At 41.4% G+C, this 16,937-nt stretch overlaps 1 protein-coding gene across 7 annotated transcripts in view; it reads left to right on the forward strand.

The window, feature by feature from the left end:
• NCALD (neurocalcin delta) overlaps nt 1-16,937 on the forward strand; it is a 417,308-nt gene that overhangs the window by 389,378 nt on the left and 10,993 nt on the right. For all 7 annotated transcript variants that reach the window (XM_074316352.2, XM_088799022.1, XM_074316353.2 and 4 more), the window contains one exon: nt 8,282-8,678. In XM_074316352.2, the coding sequence (XP_074172453.1) occupies nt 8,301-8,678 (378 nt within the window). In that variant the 5' untranslated portion in view covers nt 8,282-8,300. The remainder of the gene's footprint in view (nt 1-8,281; nt 8,679-16,937) is intronic.

The raw sequence follows: 16,937 nt of genomic DNA on the forward strand, positions 1-16,937 counted from the left end.
GGCAATTCCAGCCAAGCCATTTTGTGATCCAGCTGAGGTTGTAGGAAATAGGTCTGGTCTCCTCACAATAGGCCAGAGGAGATAGCAGGCTTTGTCAAGATAAAACTAATTTAGGGATTGTTATACAACTTCGGTTGGCCCTCTTTAATATTTTAATTTTTCCCTTTATGTAACACTGTGTTTTATTTCCTAATTTGCTCATTATATATAAACATTTCAGTTTATATATATGGTTTCCTTTCAAACTCCCACTGAGCGGCAAATTCCATTGAAGAGAAATTTCTGAAGCAATGTGCTCTTCAGATTTTTATTTAGTCATTTTTCTTTTGGTCAGTGAGAATCACAGACAACTGGCCTAGAAATGAATTTGCTGGATTTTAGCCCCCTGTACAATTCACACAGGTAGAATACCTGATATCCAAGTCATGGTAAATGAGCACTCGTTCCCATCCATCTATAACTTTTATCATTTCCTTCCTTATATTTTAGGAAACTTTTTCTAGTTATTTTTCATAATTTAGACATTTCATTGGTTGAGAATTCAAACCAACTACTTTTAGAAGACAAAGTTACATGTCCCAAACAGGCAAACATTTTAATTGTCCTGGTCTTTTTCTGAAACCACTGTGCATTCTATGCTCTTTGTTGCCGCTGAACTTGACTTTAGCTGCTAGCTAGCATCTTGTAAATTCCATTGTAGGAGACCTCAGTGCAGTTTGCATTGAGACTTTTCCTCTGAAGCTCACCAGGTTATCCAGGGTAAGGCAAGGACTTCTCCCTGGAAAATCTAACTCTGGGCTCTGAGGAACTAACTCACAGAGTTTTTAGAACCTTATGAGGAATTGCAGAAATGATATGCTGCAGATTTTTCTCTCCACAGATGCAAAATAATAATAATAATAATAAAGATGGGAGCATATGCATTCCAAAAGACTGTTCACCAGTCTCCATTTCCTTTCCCTGTGGCATCATTCTTAGAAGCTATGCCTTTTTTCTTCTTTTTAAATGGAAAGTTAACTTCATGTTTTAGATTCCTGGTCATGGTCCTTTGTTGGTGGTTTGATGTCTTCTCTTCTTGTATATTTTTCCTTTTTCATCTGTGGTCAATATTAACCCCAGATTTATTTTTTGGAAGATGGAATGTGACCCAAAATAAGTTGGGAAATTCCACATTGCCCTTGTCAGAGTGAACTACTGAATAACAGAATGCTGATGTTTAATGGAATAGCAGTACAGATTCAGGGGGAAAAAGGAAAAAAAATAGATAGATAGATAGATAGATAGATAGATAGATAGATAGATAGATAGATAGATAGATAGATAGATAGATATACACACACACGTAAATGTATTTAAACATTTAAAAATATGTATATCTATATATGTATATACATTTTAAAGAGTTGAGGCGTTATTTGCTATTTAAAAGTATTCTTCAAGGCCCTGAAGCAAAGGCCTTTAAGAGGTAAAAGATTGATGGACCATGCAAGAGGCCAGGGTACCTGAGAAAAATGAACTGAGAGAGAAGTCAGAGATGGCCAGCGTCCTGCTCAAACCAAGCCTGTGGGCCAAAGGAGGTAGCCTGGATTTTATTTAAAGTGTCTTAGGAAATCTGCATAAAGTTTTAAGCAGAGTGACATCGTCTGTTTTATGTTTTGCAAAGGTCACTCTGGGGAGCTGAGTAGAGAATCGATTAGGGCTAGGGGTAGGGAGAAGGAGGATGGAATGAAGAGTGAGGTTCCAGAGAGGAGGGTGTGGTAGACATCCAGGAAGTAGATGACGGTAGTTGGGACTGAGGTGGTGACAACGGACATGGAAGTAAATGCATCTGAGACAAATTTTGGAGACAGAATCAACTGTACGTGCTGATGGAATCAAAGTGAAAGGAGTCACAGATGAGTCCTAGGGCTTTGAGGTGAGCAGTGGGGTGGAAGACGCTGTCCTTCACTGAGATGGGGCATGTTGGGGTGGGGGAGAGTACAAGATTCAGAGAGGAAACCAAGAGCTCCAATTCCCATTGTTCCATTGGATTGAGCACTTTGCTGTGATACCTTGAACTGGGCGGGAAGAAGACAACGCTGAAGAGGGCATAGTGCCTGCCTCTGTGTCAGCCTCCCCTCTCGCTACCCATTCCTTTTCATTATCCTTCTCCTCTCTCAGAGTCTAAATGTCAGAGTGACTGAGGGCTCAGTACTTATCCCCTTTGTTTTTCTATCCACATTCACTTTCTTGGTGCTGTCATCCAGCCTTTGGCTATAAATACTATCTATATACCGATGACCCCCAAATTTATATTTCCTCCTTGTATGTCTTCATCGGACTTTAGACTTATGAGGTGTGATCAAACAATATGGTGAATGTTTACATTTAAAAAAAATTATGACAGTAAAAGACATATTGCCATTAATCCTCTTCAAAATACTCCCCAGCTCTTCAAACACACTTATCCCAGCATTCTTGCCACTTTATGAAGCAGTTCTGGAAGTCCTCTTTCATGAGTGTCTTTAGTTGTGCTGTTGTGGCTGCCTCGATGTCCTGAATCATTTTGACTTTGGGGAAGAGCCAGAAGTCGCGTGGTGCTAGATCCAGTGAATAAGGTGGATGAGGACACACCGTAATGTTTTTATTTGACAGAAATTACTGTACCAGAAGTGATGTGTGACACGGTGCATTGTCATGATGGAGGATGATTTATAGCACACTTTAAAATACACCTTCTCTCAACCGTAGCTCATGCCCAGCTGCCTATACCGAACAAGTTGAAACTTGTCACACACTGTTACTGAGGTTCCACACGCTGCTTCCCATATTGAAGATCCCTGCCTTTCTGTTGGATGGCACTTGGCAGCAGTGTTCACCATATTTGTTGATCATAAGAGAAAGCTTCCATGTTACACATCACTTCTGTATGGCAATTTCTGTCTAATCAAAGCACTGTAGTGTGTCCTCATCCACCTGATTCACAGGACCTGGCACCATGCGACTTCTGGCTCTTCCCCAAAGTCAAAATGACTATGAAAGGTAAATATTTTGAATCCATTTATAACATCGAGGCAGCCACGACAGCACAACTAAAGACACTCACGAAAGAGGACTGCCAGAACTGCTTCAGAAAGTGGCAAGAACTCTGGGATTAAGGGTGTTTGAAGAAAGGGGGAGTATTTTGAGAGGGGTTAATGGCAATATGTCTTTTACTGTAATAAAATTGTGTTATTTAAACATTCACTGTATTGGTTGATCACCCCTTGTACATATCCAGCTATCTGCTTGACATCTCCAATGGGATGTATAATAGGCGTTTCTGAATTAACATGTGCACAGCTGAGCACTGATATCCACGTGCCCTGCCTCACCCCAAAGCCCTGCTTTTCCTATTTTAGCAAATGTCAGCTTCATCTTGACAATTGCTTAGGCCAACGCCTTGGAGTTATGCTGGACTGTCCTCTTTTCTCCTACCGTACATCTGAATTGTCATGCAATCCTGTTGACTCCTTCAGGCTGTGTCCAGAATCCAACCAATTGTCACCTCCTCTGCTGCTATGACCCTGGCTCCAGCCACCATTGTCTCTTGTTTGGGTCACTGCAGTGGCCTCCTAACTGGTGTCCCCACCTCTACCCTCACCCTCCTTTAGCTTATTCTCCACACAGCAGCCAGGATGATCCTGGTAGAATATAAGTCACTCCTACACTTCTCTGCTAAAATCATGCAGTGACTCCATCTCACTCAGAGTGAAGGCCCATGTCCTCAGGGTCACCACCCGCTCCCACATCATCTGGCCCTCATTACTGTTCTGACCTCATCTCCTTCTGTTCCTCATGCCCTCCACTCCAGCCATATCCTTGAACGTGCTAAGCATGTACCTCTTCTAGACCCTTCTCACTTGCTGTTTCTCTGCCTGGAATAGTCTTCTCCCAGTTATTTCCATGGCTACCACCTTCACTTCCTCTGGTCTTTGTCAAATGTTACTTTCTTAATGGGGCCTTCCCTGGCTTCTTATTTAAAATTTCAACACCCAACCACCCCCACTGGCATTCCCAGAACTCCTTTCTTCTGTACTTTTCTCCGTGGCACATCTCCATCTAACATTTTACTTATTTATCTTCTGTGGTGTATGTCTAGCACTAGACTGCAAGCTCCATGAGAAAAGGAAATTTTTTTTTGTGTCTGTTTCCTGCAGAATCCTCAGTGCCTAGACCCGAGCCTCACTTCTAGTGGACACTTCACACGTGTGTGTGGAAGGAATGAGTTCTAGTAGAAAGTTGTTTCCTCTCTCTTCACTACCTCTTTCTAATGTTTTATGGAACTATTGTCTTCATTTCTATGCATCCTTTGTCCATGGAGCTGGTGGTAAAACCAGTGGACAGCCAAGCACACCTCCAGCTTACTGTTTGGCTCTCTTATTCACAAGCTGTGTAACTAAGGACAAGTTGCTTAGCCTCTCTGAGTTTTAACTTCTTTGCTTGTAAAATGAAGAAAGCCTGTCTTGGCTATCACTCAGGATTGTTGTAAAGGTTCAATCGGATAACGTAGGAAGGATCGTCAAGGATAAGATGTGGTTTTCATTTTCCACCGCGTCTGCCCCTGACTCAGGGCTGGAGCTCTACATATAGGATTGTCTCATTTAATTCTCACATCAAGTCAATGAGACGTGAACTCATACTACTGAATTCATTTTACAGATGAGAAAACTGAGGTGCATCAAGAAGTTAAGTGAATTACCCAAGAGCTAGACAACAAGAGAGCCAGGCTTTGAACCCAAGCATTTTTATCCCGTGGTCTGAGATTGTCCCTGTTATGTTCTACTGGACAAAATTAATGCTTTAATGACTGAATGGAGTAATGAAAACGATTTGACCTGAAGTGCAACATTTGTCTCCAGACCATTTTTTTTTTGATTGCTAATTAATGTGGCATTTCCCTGATGTTATTTTTCTTCTTCAACTCAAACAGGCAGAAATTCCTGTATTTTGGAAGAAAAAGGTATTGTCAGGCATTCCTCTATCTTTTTCCCCCTCCCCCAAAGAATGAAACTCTTATCGTATGTCCCCTGAGATTTTTGTCATACAGTCTAACCAAGTCCAGATGGTTTTTGCAAGTTCAGACATCACAGGTAGTAAAGTATTTGTAGTTATCTACTGAAACAAATTCTGGACTAAATTACACAGGCACGCTCCCCAAATAACTTACGCCATGCTCCTCTTCTTTGTTTGTGTTATGGCCTTTCTGTGCTAATGAATTTGTAAATGTGGTTTAATTACTGTTTACTGAAAAATAGCTGCACACAGGTCAGGCTCAGTGGGAGACTTAGCCAAAATGTTGAGGTGATTTGTTTCTAGTGCAAAAACAGCTAATAAATGAGAAGCAATTTTTAAACACTAAGAAAGGAACTTACTTTGGTTTTGGAGAAACAATGTTTCATATATTTAGGGAAACAAATCATTCTTTAAGAGAGTGGATTTAAATAACGAATGGCATTTTCCCCCAAGGCCAGGTACACGGCAATTTGCACAGAACCAAAAGAGTGTAATAACAGTGATTTGATTAAACACCACACCATAAAGCTATATTCTAGAACTCCCCAAAAGGAAAGCTCAAAAGTATTTGCAAATTCCATCAAATGTTTCAGAGCTCTGTAAACCCATATATTATGTATTACCTCATGTTTCTGAATTCCTGTCTCAGGCAAATTGCCAACTTAGCAACTAAATGACAGTTTTAAAATTCTAATAAAAAGCAGCCCTTCTAACTTTGCTTTCTTTCCTCCAGAAAAAAAAGGCAACACGAGATGGGAGTGAAAGTTATTGGAAGGTTCAATTTATAAATTCTGTTTGTGCTCCATTTGGAGTTGTAGTTTAATTTTGATCTTGCGTAGTATGATGTTTGCCTGATTCCACTTAAAGAGGGACCGCTGAAAAAAGTTCCTTCCTGCAGCTATTGGTTCTGCTCATAGGAAGGGAGCTCCCTCCCACTGGCTGGGGGGGGGGGGGGGGGGGGCGGCGAGCCTGGCTGAGAACTGGAGTGCAGCCAGTTCTACCTCCAGTGCAGAATTCCGAAGACAAAACCAGTCAACTTAGCAATTAATAAGGATTGCTTATTACTTTCTGAACTGTGGATATTATGAAAGAAGTTTGAGCAGGGTGAGATGCAAACGCTGCCCTCTAGGAATTCATTATTAGTGAGGGCAACAAACAGGTATACAGGCAATTCAATGTAAGAGACCCCAAGGGTGAGAGGTGGGGGATAAGTGAAGGAGGTCAAAAGATACAAACTTCCAGGTAATCGATGAATAGGTTCTGGGGATGTAATGTGCAGCTTGGTGACTATAGCTAACAATACTGTACTGTATATTTGAAAGTTACTAAGAGAGTAGGTCTTAAAAGTTCTCAACACAAAAACAATTTGTAACTATGTGTGGTGATGGATATTAAATAAATTTATTGTGGTGATCATTTTGCTGTATGTACATATATCGGGTCATTATGTTGTATACCTTAAACTTATACAATTGTATATGTCAGTTAAATCTCAGTAAAACTTGGTGGGGGGAAGGGATCTCAAGACCAAGTCTTAACTACTAGTGTGTAAAATAGCATTCTGAAGACTAAGGCCTCATCTTTGTGGTGGAAAGACTCCTTTTCCAAGAAGATTATTCCATATTTCCATGTTGTAATTATTTATCTGTCATTCATTAACTCACCAAATGTTATTTGTGGTGTCCCCTATACAATTTGTCCCATGAGACCTGGGTAGTGAGAGGGAGACAGATATAAACAAAAAAGCACACCAAATGTAAAATCTCAAAGGAAATGGAAAATCATGATTAAAATAGAGATGTGTTGTCATATAGTCTATAATTTTTCCAAGCCTTACTTTCAGAGTTTTTTACAATATAAGAAAAATGTAAAATATAAGTGCAGAACATCTTTATGAGAAGGGGTTTATCTTGACCATGCTTAAGTCATAAAACTTTGGAAACAGAAACTAAGCTCAGATATCCTCCAAGAAGGCTTCCCTGATTTGCCCCCATTTGGCTTGGGTTCCTTTCCTTGTCCTCTCACTACACCACATTCATTCCCCATTTATTGTATTGTCCCCACCCTGCACCACCACCCCTACAGGGTGCACACGTAGGTGTCCCTTAGAGAGGAGGAGACATGTCTTTTTTTTTTGCATCCACAGTACCATAAACATGTCTGTTATGTGGGGCTCAATAAATGTTGAACATCTATGTGAATGGTGAATGTATTTCACCATCTAATAAAAGTTGCCTTCATTCTCCCCACTACATTAAGTTTAAAAGGTGTAAGATATATATTTTTGTTTATTAAATGTAAATGTGTTAAAACGTATGTTAATAGCATACATAGATAAGTATGCATTCAAAAACTCTGGAAGGACACACACCAAAATGCTAGCAGTGTTTATTTCTAGGTATTAAGATTTTAAATGAGGCTGACCTTTTTCTTTATGTATCACTGTGTTGTTTTACTATTTTTACTATGGATGTGTGCTGCCATTAGGATAAGAAAATATGAAGTTATTTGTATTTTAAAAAGGAAAGTGTAGCCTATTCCATAAGCCATAATCATAAGACATAAACAACTTTATGAAGCATCATCTTTCCCATCTATGAGTAAAGTAAACCCAATGTTGACAATCATTTGACTTTGTGAGTTTCAATAACTGACCTAGCTTGGTAGCATTTAATGATATCAAGTAGGTTTCTATTTTCCTTACTTATGTCTGTGTTTATAATATTCAGAAGGTACCCAAGCAGCACTTTCCTAGTAAATATTCTAGTAATAAAACATGGTGAATGATCGCTTTTGCTCTCTCTCTTCCTCTCCTTTAATGCTCCCTTCTGATACTTGGATTGAGTGTTAGAACTGGTCTTCTTAAAGCCAGGCTAGCCCTCTTGCAAATGGATAAGGCAGAACTAAATAGCCAATTGTCTCTCTCTCTCTCTCTCTCTCTCTCTCTCTCTCTCTCTCTCTCTCTGTTTCTCACATTCTCTCTCTTTCATTATTCATCTCTTGTTTTCAGGTTGGCTCTGTATAAAAAAAAATACCAGTTTCTGGTTAGTAATATTTCTGCTGTGCATGTTTGGCCTGCCTGTCTTTCTATCATTTTGTTTGGCTGACCACAACACTGGAAAACCTAAACAATGTTATTAGACTAAAATAGAGTTTATTTCTTTTTCCCAGAGGAACAATCACAAATTATAACTTGTTCCTCTAAAGAACAAGTCTGAAGATTTTGTATATTCTTTTCTACCCACAGCTGAATTCTTGCTGCCAGGATGGGGAAACAGAACAGCAAGCTGCGCCCAGAGGTCATGCAGGACTTGCTGGAAAGCACAGACTTTACAGAGCACGAGATCCAGGAATGGTATAAAGGCTTCTTGAGAGACTGCCCCAGTGGACATTTGTCAATGGAAGAGTTTAAGAAAATTTACGGGAACTTTTTCCCTTATGGGGATGCTTCCAAATTTGCAGAGCATGTCTTCCGTACCTTCGATGCCAATGGCGATGGGACAATAGACTTTAGAGAATTCATCATAGCCCTGAGTGTCACATCGAGGGGCAAGCTGGAGCAGAAGCTGAAATGGGCCTTCAGCATGTACGACCTGGATGGAAATGGCTACATCAGCAAGGCAGAAATGCTAGAGATTGTGCAGGTATGTAGCCCTAGCCCTTCCCAAAGAGAAGAGCATGAGTCACAAGTAAGAACTGGCAGGTGCACAGTACAGCTTAGTGCAGAGGGTGCAGACTGGTGGCCCACCTGGGCACTGACTTGACCTACCCAGTGTTTTTGAAAATGTTGAATCCTCATTACAAAACAGGGATATTGCACATAAAAATGCATATTGGTTTACATCTCTTGAAAACTCTGACCTGGCAACACTGGGCCCCCATTTTTGCCTGGCATAAGTCACCTGGGCCTTTGTGGTAACTCCCGTCGGACAGATGGACATGCAGTCTTCAGCTGGTCATGCTCACTATGGCCATTCCATCCACTCACTGCACTGACCTTCCTTTGAGGTTATATCTCCTGGAGTGGTATTTAACACTCAAATTCTCACCTGGGTTGAAAACTTGCCTCTTTCAGTCACTACTTCTGTGACTTTGACCAAGTTAGTTCACCTAAGTGGGCTTCACTCTCCTCATCTGTAAAATGGACCTGCCAACAGAGACCACCCATATTGTGGGTTATTTTAAGATTAGGTGGGACTGTCTATGAGCGATGCTTAGCCAGTACCAGCTATTAGAAAAGCTCATCCTCCTCCCCAGCATCAGCATCAATTTACAACTTCATTAGACTCTTGAATAAAGGAGGCATCTCTAAGCGAGGTTCTGTCCCATCTCATCGGGGATACAAACGTTATAGAATTGAAGCCTCCATCATTTTAGTAGGAGGCACTCCCTTTTATTTCCATAAATCACTCACCCAGAGTAAATTTCCTGAACAGAGCAGGAGAAGGGGCCCACGTGATGGCCACGTTTTCCTTGTGACACCCAAGGGGAAAGTGGGAAAGAGACATAAGGAGCTACAGTCCTGGCAATGGCACCTTGATCCACAGTGGGTGGGTCCCAGAGACAAACCTAAAAGACTGAGACAGGGCTCAGGAGAGGATCAGGAGAGCCTCAGCTGCAGGCAGCGGGAAGGACCAGGTGGATGGGTGGCACCAGCGAGGGACGGCCATCACACGCCACCTTGGCAGGTGAGGGGGGTACAACAGGGAAGTATTTGGCAGCAGAGAGCAGGGCCAAGAGAGTGGGCATTTGGTTTGCCGGAAGGCTCATCACAGAGGCCAACACTCATGCAGAGGTAGAGCTGCAGCCCCTGGAGAACTGGCATGGGGGTGTGGGGGGCTTTTGGGAGGGTGGGAGGTGGATGTGACTCTCCAGGAGGCAGAAAGGACTCAACTGCTGGTGCAAATGAGGGCGGAGGCGTAGGGGACTTGCTTTCAGGGAACCAAGAAGACCTGGTTACAGACACCCCCAAGATTGACTTGTTACTGAGCTTTGTGGCTGAGGCCTGGGGTCTGCGCCTGGGCCAGTGGGACTGAACGCACACGGGCGGTTAGAGTGACGACTGGGCAGGCGCAGAGATTCAGGAGCAGGGGTCCACGTGACCTTCCTGTGTTCCTAGGAAACTCGGGAAGACCTGCCAACTACTTCTCCGTTTTTCTTGGGCCACCTGTGGCTTTTCCTTCACCTCAGCGGTAACTAGCTGATTAAATCTGTGTTAAATTAATCCCTCAAAGACAGGGATCTTGAACCAAAATAAAGGCTCTCCCTTTCCCGAAGGATAAATGTATGAAAAATAAAATGCCTACTGTAAAAATATGGGCAGTATAGGAAAATATAAAAGAAAACGAGAAAAATTTTCCATAATCCCACTCCACCGACAAAGAGAATCACAGCTAATAATTTTCTAAAATAACCTTGTCCTATTTCCATGCATTTAAAAATATAAATTTCATTAACGTATACGAAATTTTGTGACTTGCATTTTCACTTAACATAACACAAGCATTTCTCATGTTATAAAAACTTTTAATAAAGATATTTTAATGGCTGCATAATAGTCATACACTATAATTTGCTTAATTTTCCCTTACTGTTGGATATTTAGGTTGTTTCCACTTTTCATTATTATACATAATATTGTAACTTTGAAAAATAAAATAACAAACATAATCCTTGTGCATGAAGCTTTTTCTATATTTAGAATATTCCCTTAGACTAAATTCCCACAAATGCAATTACTAGGCTGAACGGGGTGAGCATTTATTTCTACGGCTGTTGGTACACTCTGCCAAATTGATTTCCCAAATGTACTCCTGAAGTGAGTAAAGGGTGTCCCATATCATAGCACTTTTCTGATTTTTCTTAATCTTTGCTAATTAAACAAAAGTTTAAATTTAAAAGGTGAGTCATTTTAACAGCTTTGTTTTGTCTCCCCTTTTTATTCGGGAGTGCTGTGCTCCGCCCCCATGTTCTCCGCCTCTCCTTTTGGAGAGAAATGCTTCCTGACTGGGATCTAAAAAAAAGAATTCCTGCCAGCCACTGCGTTGTCTCATGGTTAGCATTTTCTCCCGGTCCTCCCAGCGGCCCCTGCTCAGTGGTTGGTGGCTCGTACTGATGAACGTGTTGACTCCCAGGCAGGGAGGACCCTGCAGGCCACGTGCGCTTATAGAAATCAAACCATCCCCACCTTCATTTTGCACTTAGGGTGAAGCGCCCTAGTGCACTGGGAACCAGTAGTATAGGGGGGAAACGGACTTTCTCCCTGTGCTATGGAATCCAATTTGCAAGGGAGAGTGGGAAATTGCAGTGAATGTGCAGAAGGTTCTAATAGGCACTTGCTGAGCTCTTGCTGACTTCCTCCTGTTCAATACGGAATGTAAAAAGTGAGCATCAGATTGAAGGAGCAGTCAGCCTACCAAGGCATTTTCTTCCCTGTAAAGGATCTCGGTCCACTCACAGACCAACAGTCAGTTTCCAGGTCATAACTGGAAGGACACGGATTCCTTCATAAACACTTATTATACTCAGGGTTTTTAAGAATCCTGCAAATGGAAAGCTCAGATTTCCTAAGTTGTTTTCTACAGTACCTCGCCCAGATGATTAATATTCATGACAGTAGAAAGGAAATATTGCAGCATCCTGAGGTGACTTCCAAATCACCAATGAGATTACATTAAATTTAGAACGATTTTCCTATTAAGGGCTATGCTATTATATTCTGCTAATTTGCAAGCCAACAATTCATGTATTCTGCCTCATTCTTATGCTAATCCCCAGTTTTCAATGATTCTGAATGAATTAGAATTTGCTGAAGGGTATTACCCAACTTCCCATTCTATATTTTATCCTCCCCCAACCCCCTTTTGAAAACCCATACTCTAGGCCTGTCACTGCCCCAAGGAGCTGTCTATTTGCCTTTGCGGGGATTGTCTTTTTTTGTTTCTAGCTGATCCACACCTTTTAGAAGAACCTACATTTACAGATGCTACATTTAAGAGTACTTCACAGGAGTCACTGGCCCTTAGGTTTCTGCTTTGTGCCCGGGTAAATATCTCTTAGAAGTGATGAAATGAAGGCAGGCTGTGGGCCAGCAGAATCATACACAAATTAAGGATCTGTTTGTTAAAGTGACTAAAACTTACAGCTTTATTACAAGTGTTAATATATAAATTCTTGGCCGAACTTCTGTCACTCCAAGACTCAGCAATTCAAACTATTTATTAAATGCAAATTCAAAATGTTCAGCTACAAATAGTAGTAACTGGTCAAGGGATTGGTGTCCAACATTGGCTTGGCAATGAATGGAGTGTAAGACTCCATATTTTTCCAGTTTTTCTTCCCTGATGTTGCTTCCTGTAGTTCAGCTTTGGTATCCTCAGAACACTGTTTATGGTAACAAGCTGAAATCCTTTTTGCTTCTTAAAATGGGTAGGAAGGACTCTAATGTGGACTCTGTAATACTGAAATACACTGTATTAGTTTCCGCTTGCTGCTACAACAAATTACCATAAACTTAGTTGCTTAAAGCAACACAAAGTTATTATCTTAGAGTTCTCGAGGTCAGAGGTCTGAAATCAGTTTCAGAGGGCTAAAATCAAGGTGTCCACAAGTTGTGTTTCTTCTAGAGGTTTTAGGGGAAAGTCTGTTTCCGTGCTTTTCCTAGTTTCTGAAATATTCCTTGTCTTGTGGCCCTTGTCCCCCATCTTCAAAGCCAGCAACAGGATTGACAGTCCTTCTCAGACTACCATTCCTCTGGGTATCTCTTCTGCTTCTCTCTTCCACTCACAAAAACCTTTGTATTACACTGGGACCACCCAGGTCATCCAGAATAATCTCCCCATCTCAAGATCTTTAACTTAATCACATCTGCAAAGTCTCTCTTATTATGTAAGTATATTCACAAGTTCCAGGGTTTATGCATTTTGGAGGGACCATTATTCAGTCTACCACATATGCCAAAATGCAGTTATGTTTCTTTTTAAAAAAGTAATTTTGTGCTCTATTAGCATCTGGATGAACAAGCAAAACCATATGCAGATTTATTTTCGGAGTCTTAAATGAACGTTTCCACATTCATGTATTTGTTTGTTTTTTAAGTGACAAATTTAGGAACATGCTTTAGGCCCAGTATTTTATTATTGCGTCAAAACCGCCTCTCAGGAGTCTTAGACCAAACAATGACACTGACTTTTCCCCATGTTATAGCAGATCTTCCCCTCTGGGTGGGGGCTAGGCTCAGACCACTGCTGCAAGAGGAAGGAGACTGCTTCCTACCCTACACTGTTCCCTGTCCCTCAGCCGAGATGAAGGCAGGGCTGAGCACCTGAGCACCCACACCCATCACAGCGCAGGCTGTGTGGAAGGGCCAAGGAGCATGGAAGTGGCTTTGCCAATTGGGCCACGATTGCTTACATGCTGTCTGGGATCTTGGGGGTGAGAGAACGCTGAACTTAGGGATTCATTAATGGGACCACAGCACTACCAGGGAGAAAATCCAGGAAAAACGTGGAGTTAAACTGTCCCCTTTCTGTTCTCAGAAAGTAATAGGGACCCTTAAAAGAACAAGTGTTTAATGACAGGACTGTCCTTGGTTAGGAGCATATAAACTGCCTTGCATTACCCTTGTGATGAGACAAAAGTTGATCACCTGTATCCAAAACAAAGAGGCAGAGGAAGCCAAGGGAAGAATTGGCATGTGAGAGGTGGTGTCTTGGTCAATAGCATCTTGCCTCACTCCGTTTTTAATCTCCCTTTTCCTTCTCTTCCTTGGGTAAGTTACTTCACCTTCCTGTGCATTGTTTTCATGATTTGTGAACTAGAACTAATCATAACACCCGGCTCATGGGTCATTGTAAGGGTTAAACAGTTATTACAAGTAGAACACCTAGAACAGTGACTATCATGGAATACTCAATAAATATTGGCTACTGTTATTCTATAGAAGTTTCCAGATCTGGGACAGGATGTTTCCCTGAAAAGTAACAAAAGGTCATTTCCCAATCAAAGGTGAAGGCAATAGATAGAATCTTCCATTAAGTTTTAAGTTAAATCTACCTAGTCATAAAATGTACGTTCACAAAGGAAAGGGAGGTAACCAACTAAACCTCCAACTGATGGAACCTCACAGAAAAAAGATTCTTGTACAGACAATTTTAGGAGTTCCCAGCCTTCTTCATCTGTTGTCTTTCCCACAAAACACCAGCCCACCTGGGAATAAGCTAAAACTTCTGGGCTGCTATCATGCTCACAGGACTCACCTTTCTGGGTGAGAATGTGGTTGGCACCACGAGTTCCCCAAATTCATACTATGGACCTGAACCCACAGGTGTATTTCATGCTTTAGGACTGTTTGAAGACGACCTGTCTGGGTTTGTTCTAAAGTTCAAGTTAGAGCCTTTCCAAAAGGAATATATAGTTTGACATAGTGTTATCCATAGCAGTTCTCAGGGAATTTACTTTGAGGACCAGGTTAGAATAATTTCTAATGAGCATATTCATTACTTGGATGTTAATGATTGCTTTAAAAATACTCGATGTTCAAACAACTGTTGTCTTAAAATCAGACTGTCCCTCCCAGTTGTGATTCCGAGTTGACTGGCGCTTTTGACAAAGGCAGAGTGACCTTCAGAACACCTTTTTTTACCTTTTGACACCATTTGTGTGGATGAAACCTGAGGAAGGAGGTTGGGCATGTACTGGCGACCCATCACAGATTTCATTTTGTTTTGTTTTGTTTTGTTTTTTAGCAGTATGGGAAAGCTTTTTTCTGATTCACTTATGTGATGAATAAGGCATACATATTTCTATAGCAACTGGATGAGGAGGCAGGGAGGTGATGGTGGTGGCCATCCAAAGGTTTGCCCTCCAAAAGCACCAAACAAACTCAAAGATGAATCCCACCTGGTCACAAGAGCACAACTGTGACCATTTCAGGCGACCAATATTTGTGCGTATTTGTGCCACAGTATAGAGGACCACAGTAAGATCCAGAGATATTTCTGTGTACATTCTTTTTAGAACCACTTACTGAATGGCACTTGCATTTTTTCCCCAATGGTCTTTCTAAATTGATGTCATAGACACCATGTCACTTTTAATATGATCCTTGGAGACCTGAAGCTCTGTGCTCTTCTGAATCTGAAAAAAACAAAAAAAACAAAACCAAACAAAAAGTGGGGGTAAGGGAAAAGCTTCTAGTCGATCTTGATATGGCCCCTGGGACTTCAGCTCCAAACTCTTGCCTAATTCTCAATTAGGCAATAAATGTGGACCACAGAGGTTACTCTGGAATGCGACTTAGATTTCTTTCCCGGAGGAAACTTTAAGGCAATTACTTAGGCTAGTGACCTTGTCTAAGAACTAACCTTAGTGCTTGCTTAGCAGTTGTGTTTGATTTTTCCCTTTCTTGTTAGGGGATTAACGTTATCATGACAAGCCACACTATAATTGAAGAGTTTTAACTCAGCATTGAGTATGTCATCTGGAAACAAGAGTGATGTCTGCTACCCAAAAGGCGCCCCTTACTGGCTGTTCCGTCCCAGCCTTCTCTGTGGACTCTTCTTCCTTCTCTTGCTCCCTAAACATGGATTTTCCCAAGTAGAGTTCCAGCTGTAACCTTTTTTTCTTTTCCTTCCCTCCAAGAAGTCTCATCTTCCCAGGGCTTGTTATGGGCTGGGCATAGTGGTAAGTGTTTTCCATGCTGTATTAGTTTCCTATGGTCATTGTAACAAATTACCATAAACTGTGTGGCTTAGAACAATAGAAATTTATTCTGTCACAGTTCTGAAGGCCAGAAGTCCAAAATCAAGGTGTGGGCAGGGTTGGTTCCTTCTGGAGACTCCTGGGGGTATATCAGTTCATGCCTCTATCTTAGCTTCACGTGGTGGCCAGCAATCCTCGGTAATGTTTGTCTCTGCCTCCGTCATCACGAGACATTCTCCTGTGTGTCTGTGCCCAAATTTCCTTCTTCTTGTAAGGATATCAGTTAATTGATTAACACTTTTGCTGATCTAATATAATCTCATTTTTAACCTGATGACATCTTCAAAAACCCTATTTCCAAGTAAGGTCACACTCGCAGGTGTGACGATATTTGGAAATAGGGTTTTTGAAGATGTCATCAGGTTAGACATGAATTTTTGCAGGACACTAGTCAACCTAGCGCATATGCATTATGTCATTTCATCCTCCCCACACGCGGATTAGCCCCAGTCTATGGGAGAAGCAGCAGACTGCTTCCAGATCGTCACCTCTTCTGTGTCCAACTGTGAATAGACATCTCCGCTTTGTAACAGGAACTCAAAGTCAACATTCCGAAAACGAACTCAGTATTGCCCCCCACCCCAAAATGTGAGGGCCTGTGACACAACTCCACAGTGCCTGCTTAGGACAGTAAATGGGCTCTTTGGAAGGCGTTGTTTGGAGCTGCCGCTGCATAGCATGTTACGTAAGATTGAAAAAATAGTGACTTTGATATAGTGATGGAAGGAGAACTGATTCTGGGTGGTGAACACACAATGGGATTTATAGATGATGTAATACAGAATTGTACACCTGAAATCTATGTAATTTTACTAACAATTGTCACCCCAATAAATTAAAAAAAAAAGAAAGAAAGAAAAAATAGTGAATTGCCCATATCTAAAAATGGGGGGCACCTCACTGACTTGAAATAAGACAGTGGCAGTTGGAATAAGAGATTTAAGAAATTATTAAGGAGGCAGATTTAATACGTCTGGTGACTGTCTGGATATGGATCTAAATGTCGAGTAGTGCCAAAGATGTCTTTGCTTTGATGAATGGTAAGGCTATTTACAAAATAATGAAGGGGTCTTTTTTGGAGGGGAGAGAAAATGAGTTTTTCGAGTAAAATCTTCCATGAAACCTAATATAAGAATGGAGCT

The sequence above is a fragment of the Rhinolophus sinicus genome, chromosome 6 (genome assembly GCF_057876585.1).
Source record: "Rhinolophus sinicus isolate RSI-liver-muscle chromosome 6, RSI-T2T, whole genome shotgun sequence".
NCBI classification, from domain to species: domain Eukaryota; kingdom Metazoa; phylum Chordata; class Mammalia; order Chiroptera; family Rhinolophidae; genus Rhinolophus; species Rhinolophus sinicus.